Raw genomic sequence first — 10022 nt, 5'->3', positions numbered from 1 at the left:
AAAAAATATTTGAAAGTCTGGTCCTTGATGTACTCTCCTTCACTTTCAAGAGTTACTTCATATCTGAGCAACACGGGTTTCGTCCTGGAAGGTCCACAGTTACAAACCTGTGTGTCTTCTCGAACTTCGTGACATCTGCCTTCACTTGTCTGCATCAGGTCGACTGTCTTTACCTGGATTTTGCTAAGTCGTTCGATCGAGTTAGCCATCTTCACCTCATTGCTAAGCTCGAAGCTCTCGGTATCACTGGCCCTCTTCTTACTTGGATTCGGAGCTACCTTACGGGAAGAACTTTACGTGTGAAATTTGCTTCATATTTCTCAAGGTCTACGGTACGAGTGACATCGGGTGTGCCTCAGGGTTCCTTATTAGGACCAATCGTGTTCTGTATATTTATTAATGATATTGCGAAACCTCTTATGCATGCAAGTTCCTGATTTTTGCTGACGATGTTAAAGATTTCTCCGAGGTCACATCCACCCAACAACAAATTTAGCTTCAACAAGATCTGAGGAGAATTGAAAATTGGTGCTTGGATAATTCTATGCAACTGAATGCAAAAAAATGTCAGGTGATGACTTTTGGAAGAGCCAAAACGCTGCTGTCTTTCAACTACTGTCTTCACGGTGCGCAACTGGATAGGACCCTATCGATTAAGGATCTTGGAGTTTATCTCACACCTTGCTTGGATCCTGGACTTCACATTGCGAAAATTTGTTCCAAAGCTAATTCTGTTCTTAGGTTGATAGCCCGGTCCTCTAGAGGTTCTCTATCTACAGCATCAGTGAAGGTCTTGTACAAATATCTTGTCTGTCCCATCTTGGAGTATGCTTCTCCTGTGTGGTCTGCTTATCAGGTTGGCCACTGTAACTCCCTGAACATGGTCCAGAGGCGCTTTCTCCGGCTGCTTGGTGTCAGAGATGGGATTAACTACCTCGACGTGAACGTCCACGTGATCGCAGTGGACCACCGTGTGCTTTCACTCACATCACGAAGAGCCACTTTTGATCTTTTACTACTCTTCAAGATCATCAATGATCAGGTGGACAGTCCTGAACTACTTGAACTGATTAACTTTCATGTCCCAGTCTCCACCCGTAGATCTAGACCCTTCTCCAAGCATCACCAGCCAACTGCCTACGCTTACCATAGCACAGTTCCCCGTTTACATCGTCTGGGAAATGCAGCACAACTTGAGTTCTTCGGGTCTTCCTTGCCACTCTTTAGGAGATTAGTGTTTAAGTGGGCTGCTGAAAAGATCCAGCTTTAGTCGTTGTGCTTTTGGTGGTGCCTCTAGAGAGGGCCTTCAAGTGCCATAATATGTGCAGTGAAGTGAGTGTGTTTTTGGTGGTGCCTCTAAAGGGCCACACAATCAGTGAGAGGAAGTGCCAACTGCCAAGCAATATTATTCGGTCAATTTAAGTTTTTTTTTTTGTCTCTAGACAATACTCTCAATACTCTAGTATTTATCACTGTATCGTTTTAATTTTTAAATAATTTTAATCCTTGTTATTAATTTATAAAATCTTTTTCAATTGTTGTTACTCTTTGTTGTTGTTTTTGTATAGTTTTTTAATGATATATTTCTTTCAAATAATTGTGTTCTTTGCTATTGATTATCTTGAATATTGATTGATTATCTTCTTGAATTATAATTATCTTGTTAAAACCCAATTGTATAAAGGTGTTTGCAGTTTATGTTCAAAAATAAAATAAATAAAATTACCCCCGCCGCAGTAAACCTGCAGACTAAGTGAATTTCCATTTGCCTGATTGGATGGGATCACATCATTTGTCCGAGTTTTCAACTGTCCGAGTTTGTTAAAAATTACAAAATATTTTAAAAATCAGTTGTCCGAGTTTTCATTGGTCCGAGTTTTGATAAATAACTAATAATAATTAGATAAATCAACTGTCCGAGTTTTCATTTGTCCGAGTTTATTAAATTATTTTGAAAAATATCGAAATATCAAGTGTCCGAGTTTTCAACTGTCCGAGTATAGTTAAAATAATAATAATATTTGGTTGAATCAACTCCCCGAGTTTTCATTTGTCCGAGTTTTTAAATTATAAAAAATATCGAAATATCAACTGTCCGAGTTTTTAACTGTCCGAGTAGGGTCAACATCAAATGTGACACTGCGCGCCAAGACTATCGTGTCTAAGGCGCCTGGTCAGAAGCCGATGAAAACCTCTTCTGCGAAGGAGTCAGGCATTGTGCGAGCCGCGAGAGCCCCTCACGTCACGTCGACTTAAGAAATATTATATTATTTTTATTATAAGACTAATTTTAACATTTTTAATTATAAAATTAAACTGTCATCACCTAATACAACTAACCAAACTTGCTGATAATGTAAAATACTCCCGCCGCAGCAAACCTGCAGACAAAGCGAATTTCAACTTGCCTGATTACATATTTACTAAAATATTTCCATAAATAAGTGAGTGCTTAGGTTTGCTGCTACGGGGAAGGTAAACAGTGTTTTTGACCGAACAATGGGAACGGGGGTTTATGGGGTAAAAATGGGGTTGACATGCAAAAAAACACAGAATAGCAGACCTCAGTAATATTACAATAATTATTTATCAAACAATTTGTTTAAACATAAAAATAAAATAAAATCTTCTAAAAGTAAACCTATGTATATTTTTGTTTGATTTTTAAAACATAAAAATAAAATAAAATATTCTCAAGCTTCGTATATTTCTCAATAATTCAAACATCAAAATAAAAGAATAAAACAACTTTGAACAATACATAGGTACAGCTGATTCAAATCATTAAAATAAACCGTAACAAAACACTAGCGCGCGTAGGGAATAAATGGAAAACTAATTTAGAGCGAGGGAAAATCAGCTGATCGATTTGTTTGCTGACCACCTTTCAACAGTGTTCACGCCAAATACAAATTTTAATAACAACTACCAAGAAATTGAAGAATTCCTCAACTCCCCCAATCAGATGACATTGCCGATATCTCAGTTTCGATCTTCTGAAGTGATAAACGTAATTAAGGGATTAAAACTGCACAAAGCCCCTGGGTATGACTTGATTACAGGAAAGATTCTCAAGGAACTTCCAAGAAAAGCAATTTTATTCTTGACTCTAATTTTCAATTCCATTTTGCGAACTGAGCATTTCCCTGCTCAATGGAAAACATCTGAAATTATAATGATTCAAAAGCCTGGAAAACCACCAAATCAAGTTAGTTCGTAACGGCCAATCAGTCTCCTCCCCATTGCCTCAAAGGTTTTTGAAAAACTTCTTTTAAAGCGCCTTCGTTTTGTGATTGATGAGTTGAACTTAATTCTTAATCACCAGTTTGGATTTCGGCAAGAACATTCTGCCATTAAGCAGGTTCATCGGGTGGTGGATATTATCAAAGAGGATATCGAGACCAAGAAGTTTTGTTCTGCTGTATTCATTGACGTGAGTCAAGCGTTTGACAAAGTTTGGCATACTGGTTTACTCTACAAACTAAAACTTAATCTTCCCCACACATTTTTCAATCTCATGAGGTCTTACCTTTCCAACCGACACTTTAGAGTAAAATTTGGTGATATTGTTACCCCACTTCACGAAATTCAAGCAGGAGTTCCCCAAGGAAGTGTATTGGGCCCCGTTCTCTACACATTGTTCACGGCGGACCTCCCTGAAAATCCTAATGTGGAAATTGCAACCTTCGCTGATGATACTGCTATTATAGCCTCTCATGAAAACCCTGTTATAGCTTCACAAATGTTGCAGACTGGACTCGATGATATCTCCGATTGGCTGAAAAAATGGGGGATCAAAGTAAATGACAGTAAATCTGTCCATACAACCTTTACAACAAGATTAGACACGTGTCCTCCAGTTACCCTAAACAACGTTCAAATCCCACAGTGCAATGAGGTTAAATACTTGGGCTTGACCCTTGATAGAAGACTCACTTGGAAAAGCCACATCTGGAACAAGAGAATTTCGTTAAATTTAAAATTTAAAAATCTTTCTTGGCTATTAAATCAAAATTCTAAATTAACAACAGAAAATAAATTACTTTTATATAAAACTATTTTAAAACCAGTATGGACGTATGGTATCCAACTGTGGGGGGACATCCAGAGAATCAAATCTGAACGTCATCCAAAGATTCCAATCCAAGGTTCTAAGGCACATTCTTCAGGCACCATGGTTCGTTAACTACGAAGTGCTCCATAGAGACAGTCGAACCCCAACGGTCAAAGAAGAAATTTCAAGGTTAAGTGCCAAATACTTAAAGAAATTAGAGTACCATCCCAACTACCTTGCTTTGAATTTGTTGGACAATAGCAACTGTATATATAGATTAAAAAGATGACATGTTTTGGACCTGAGTAGTCGTTTTTAGAGATTTAGATTTATGGACTTTAAACTTTGTACCAATATGCAAAGTTTGTGTGTTAGCTTTATTGTTGGATAAAGATAATAAAAGAAAAAGTTTAACTACTGTGTTTAAATTTTATCATATTTGCTTATTGTTCTATTTTGTTGAACAGATTGTAAATAAAATAAAATGTAAAAAAAAAAATAGAGCTTGGGAAACAACTACTTTCATTGATGTCAGCTGTTATCGAAAATAGTTACTTTCGGTGAGGAGTGATGAAAAAACTATTTTTACTGCAGTATGACAAAAACAATATAATATTGAACCCTTGATGACTCCGCTCAACTTTGTGGATGCCTCTGCGAACGCCACCTAGTTTATGATTGGTGTAAATTTATAGGCTATTAATTAATAAATATACAAGGAAATACAACATTTTACCATTAAAACAAGTTTTCAATTATTTAATATATCCCTAAAACTCGTAAACTTTTAAACGTAATTATTAAAAGTGGAATACCAATGTGTGCATTATTCAAAAGCAACACAAATTTGATAACGTAATATATGTTATTTCCGTAGTGATTTTAAGCAGTGTTTAATTTTTTACGAGATTTACTTTCTAAAGACAATCATTGGGCCATAGTGTTTGGAAAAACTAAATGGGTTGCTGTAATTTATTTGTCACCTCAACTTATTAATTGAACTCTAACTAGTCTGAATCTCAATAGTTTAGTGAAAATAAATCGAATGTATACAGCCAAGGAGAAGCAGTTTACCTTCACCCTCACCACACACCACACACACCCATATACGATTTTACAAAAGCAGATTTTCTTAGAGTTTACTGTGACATCCGGGACTGCGACTGGTCTGAAATGTTTCAATGTGATGATTTAAATAACACTTTGGAAATTTTTTACAGCAAAATACATACAATTCTTCACACACACGTTCCAGCAAGACGCCCCAAATGCCGACCCAAACACCCCTCTTGGTTCTTGCACAAATTAAAGTTGAGGATAAAAAATAAAGAAAAAGTTCGCAAACGTTAAAAAAATGTCAAATGAATCATCTTTGAGATCAGTTCAAACATTACGTTCTGAAATAAAATTGAGAATAAAGACAGATTATGATGCGTATACAGTATTACAAACATCAAAATGAACTTGTCTAATAACCCACAATCATTTTGGGGTGTTATAAAGAAGTTGAGAGGAGCAAGTGATAAAGGTCCACGAACTATACAATAATACGAAGATAAGGAAATAGAGGTAAATGATAAGATAGCTGAGGCACTGGCTTATTACTTTCAATCTGTTTACCAACCCAACGACATTGACCTTGACGGTCCCTTGTAAACCAGGCGCTCTGCTCGCCAGTTTTGGAGAATGTCAATTCATTGATTATTTCTGAGATTAGTGAAGTAGAAGTTTTAACATTAATACCGAAACCCCGGTCTGACAGGGCCACGGTATTTTCAAAAACGCATGTTGGCAACACTGTTTACCTGGTAGATTCCATTCCCCCAGGCCCCAATACCTTCCCCCCTTTTCCTCCCCTACCTATTGATATATCGTTTGTTCATTTTGCATGGGTGCCGTGACCTTGACAGGTCGTCTGTTCATAACATGTCCGTCTCAGAAGCCCAACGTTAGTGTATTTTAAAGCGGGGTCTCACAGACCGAGGGTTTCGGTTTGTGTGTTTCTAAGCAAAGTCCATTATTTTTCAAATGGGGTCTCACAGACCGGGGGTTTCGGTTAACGTCAGCCTATGAGGGGTTTCGGTATTAGTGTTAAATGCTTTGAAAAAATTAAAATCAAAAAGGTCATTAGGTGCAGATAACATTCCACCTTATTTATTAAAGGGCTGTGCTGATGTTTTAGTCAAACCACTTCACTTCATTTTCAACCTTTGAAGAATAACTGTTTTCCAGATATTTGGAAGATTTCAAAAGTAGTACCAATTCCAAAAAAAGTGTTCAAAATGATATAAAAACCACAGACCAACATCACATCAACATCAACATGAATTTTTTCCGGGTCGATCAATTAATTCAAATTTAATAAATTTTTCACAGTACGTTATAAATTCTATTGATCAGAACATTCAAGTTGATTGTGTGTACACCGATTTTGAAAAAGCATTTGATAGAGTTAATCACTTAGTGTTATTGTCTAAGCTGCATTACTATGGCCTATCTGAGAACACATCTATCTATATATATAATACGCTAAGCCGATTTTTGTGAACAGAACTCCTCCCTAATTTTTAGACCGATTTTGATGACTAAAGTGTCAAAAAAATGGCCCTGATCTGTAGTTTTGCAAAGTGTTTTTAATTTTTTGAAATCTTTATTAGTTTGGGCAGGATATTCCATCAAAGTTGGGTTTTTTCCCATAAGATTAACATGGGGAATAAGTTGTTTTTAAATTGCATCTGTTTTGTTTTGATTTCATATTTAATTTTAAATTACAGCAGCTGATCAGGTGATTTGTTTACATTTCCACTAAATCAAACTGTAAACATTATGTGAGCGTTGCTAACGTAAACAATAGTGTTTTCTTTGTAGTGAATGAAGTAAAACTGTTTCATTTTTAATGTGTATTTAGTTAAATGATTTATGGTTTTGGATTTCTTTATTTTTCAGTGTTGTTTTCATTATGAATTGAATCTTTTTTCGTGACATATTTGAATGGATGAAGAGAAGGTTATCAAGTTAATTTAGCCTATTCCTGTTTGGAAAATGCCAAGGCGGGGAACTGTTAAAACTGTTTCGTTTTTATGTGTATTTAGTTGAATATTTTATTGTTTTGAGTTCCTTCCTTTTTCAGTACCGGTATCGTGTTTATCTTTATTTTAATCTTTTTTGATGACATTCAAAAATATTCTATATATATAATACGCTAAGCCGATTTTTGTGAACAGAACTCCTCCCTAATTTTTAGACCGATTTTGATGACTAAAGTGTCAAAAAAATGGCCCTGATCTGTAGTTTTGCAAAGTGTTTTTAATTTTTTGAAATCTTTATTAGTTTGGGCAGGATATTCCATCAAAGTTGGGTTTTTTCCCATAAGATTAACATGGGGAATAAGTTGTTTTTAAATTGCATCTGTTTTGTTTTGATTTCATATTTAATTTTAAATTACAGCAGCTGATCAGGTGATTTGTTTACATTTCCACTAAATCAAACTGTAAACATTATGTGAGCGTTGCTAACGTAAACAATAGTGTTTTCTTTGTAGTGAATGAAGTAAAACTGTTTCATTTTTAATGTGTATTTAGTTAAATGATTTATGGTTTTGGATTTCTTTATTTTTCAGTGTTGTTTTCATTATGAATTGAATCTTTTTTCGTGACATATTTGAATGGATGAAGAGAAGGTTATCAAGTTAATTTAGCCTATTCCTGTTTGGAAAATGCCAAGGCGGGGAACTGTTAAAACTGTTTCGTTTTTATGTGTATTTAGTTGAATATTTTATTGTTTTGAGTTCCTTCCTTTTTCAGTACCGGTATCGTGTTTATCTTTATTTTAATCTTTTTTGATGACATTCAAAAATATGGAGAGAAAGTATAGTGTGTTGATTTAGCCTATTCCTGTTAAATTACTGTTTGGAAAATGCCAAGACATAGACTAACTTTTAATATTTAAAATAGAAGGAGAATGGGTTTAGTGAGGGATTTGATGAGATTAAGACGAACTAATAATAATAATTATAATTAGCCTATTCCTGTTTGGAAAATGCCAAGGCGTAGAACTGTTAAAACTGTTTAATTTTTATGTGTATTTAGTTGAATATTTTATTGTTTTGAATTCCTTCATTTTTCAGTATTGTTTTTATCTCGATTTTAGTCTTTTTTATGACATTCAAAATTATGGAGAGAAAGTGTAGTTTGTTGATTTAGCCTATTCCTGTTACCGTACTGTTTGGAAAATGCCAAGACATAGAACTGTTAATATTGAAAATAGAAGGAGAAGGGGTTTAGTGAGGGATTTGATGAGATTAAGACGAACTAATAATAATAACTATAATAATCTAATAGGGCAAAGTAATAGAAATCCTGATAATTATAGCCTAGGCCAATTGAACAATGTGTGTCGTTTTTGTTACTCACTCTTCTTCAATTGTGAGAGAAAGTCAAATGGATTGTATACTTCTTGCTGTCATAACGGCAAGGTTACGTTGCCAGTTCCACAAACCAATGAGCTTATAAACAGTTTATTGACTGGAAGTCATGAAAAATCAAAACAATTCAAATCGAAAATAAGAAACTACAACAACGCATTAGCTATGGTAAGTTCCAGTGCAAATATTAGACCAAACACAAGAGGAGGACCTTATATGTATGTTGTCAATGGTCAAGTTCACCACAGAATTGGAATCACACCTGATGTTGAAGATCGAAACAATAGTCGCTACAGCCAAGTATATTTTTATGACTCAGAAGAGGCAAGTAATATACGTTGTTCGATCAGAGAAAATGAAGATTGTGATCCAATTCTTATGCAAGAGTTATCCAAAGTATTTGAAGAAATAAATCCATACTCCCAAGCATTCAAAACTTTGGGACAGGTGTTAAGAGAGACTCCACCTGAACAACGTGAAAATGTGCGGATGGTAATTTACTCTGATAGGAAACAAGATAATAGACGATACAACTTACCAACTTCGAATGATGTTGCTGCCATATTCAAAGCAGATGACGGTTGTCCAGTTGGAAACCCAGAGTTTGTGATATATCCCAAAATTGGAGCACCTGAAATAATAGCACCCCACTGTTCAGGATTGGATCCGATGGCCTATCCTTTACTTTTTCCCTACGGAGAACAGGGTTGGTTTAGAGGGATGCCTCAAGTCGAAGAAAGAGCTACTGCTCAAAGAAATAAGGTGACTCAACTTCAATTCGCTTCACACAGACTATCAGTGAGGCAACAATTTTCTCCAGTTCTCAATGCTGGAAAAATTTCGTTGCAATATATTGTAGACATGTTCACTAGAATTGAAGGAGAGCGATTGGCATTTATTAAAAGTAATCAGTCGAAACTGAGAGCAGAATTGTACGTGAACCTTCACGACGCAATTCAAGCTCGAGCAGACAATGAAGGTCTAAACATTGGTCGCCAAGTTATTTTGCCTCGAACATTTCAAGGAAGTTTTCGCAACATGCACAGCAATTACTTAGATGCTATGGCTATTGTTCGACAGCATGGTAAGCCAGACATGTTTATAACATTCACATGTAACCCCAATTGGGATGAAATAAAAGAAAATTTATTGAACAATGAAACAGCTAACATGCGTCCAGATCTAATAGTACGTGTATTTAATGGGAAACTTAAAGAACTATTAAAAGATTTACTAATCAATGAAGTTTTTGGAAAGGTGTCTTCACTAATCTACACAATTGAATTCCAGAAAAGAGGATTGCCCCACTGTCACATATTGCTTACGCTTGAAGCTGATTTTAAAATCAGGGAAATTGACCAGATTGATGCTACTGTTTGGGCAGAAATACCTGATTCATTAATTTATCCTGAACTTCACAATATAGTAATTCACCAAATGATTCATGGACCATGTGGACTTTTAAATTTAAATTCACCATGTATGCAAAATGGAAACTGTAGTAAGGGCTATCCGAAACCTTTTTACGAAGAAACACGGGAAAAT

General features: G+C 35.4%; 2 protein-coding genes across 2 annotated transcripts; both read left to right on the top strand.

Annotated features, from left to right (window-relative positions):
• The first annotated feature begins 574 nt into the window (after positions 1–574).
• LOC128995742 (uncharacterized) lies at positions 575–1270 on the top strand. Its single transcript, XM_054420762.1, has one exon. The coding sequence runs from the start codon at positions 575–577 to the stop codon at positions 1268–1270; it is 696 nt and encodes a 231-aa protein (XP_054276737.1).
• A 7372-nt stretch (positions 1271–8642) lies between these two features.
• On the top strand, positions 8643–9808 carry LOC128995732 (uncharacterized). The gene is made up of 2 exons (XM_054420753.1): positions 8643–9561; positions 9768–9808. The coding sequence occupies exons 1-2, from the start codon at positions 8643–8645 to the stop codon at positions 9806–9808; spliced, it is 960 nt and encodes a 319-aa protein (XP_054276728.1).
• The last annotated feature ends 214 nt before the right edge of the window (positions 9809–10022 follow it).

This window comes from Macrosteles quadrilineatus, unplaced genomic scaffold (genome assembly GCF_028750875.1).
Source record: "Macrosteles quadrilineatus isolate MER2022 unplaced genomic scaffold, UCM_ALF_1.0 Scaffold_1__1_contigs__length_201487025, whole genome shotgun sequence".
Classification (NCBI taxonomy): Eukaryota; Metazoa; Arthropoda; class Insecta; order Hemiptera; family Cicadellidae; genus Macrosteles; species Macrosteles quadrilineatus.
The sequence above is the reverse complement of the archived record's forward strand: the minus strand, read 5'-3'. Positions and strand labels throughout refer to the sequence as shown.

Excerpts from the sequence above, each read along its gene's own strand:
- LOC128995742 (XM_054420762.1), top strand. The coding sequence starts at position 575 with ATGACTTTTGGAAGAGCCAAAACGCTGCTGTCTTTCAACTACTGTCTT.
- LOC128995732 (XM_054420753.1), top strand. The coding sequence starts at position 8,643 with ATGGTAAGTTCCAGTGCAAATATTAGACCAAACACAAGAGGAGGACCT. Across the intron at positions 9,562-9,767 it reads GGCTATTGTTCGACAGCATG|AAAAGAGGATTGCCCCACTG; the intron begins GTAAGCCAGACA and ends ATTGAATTCCAG.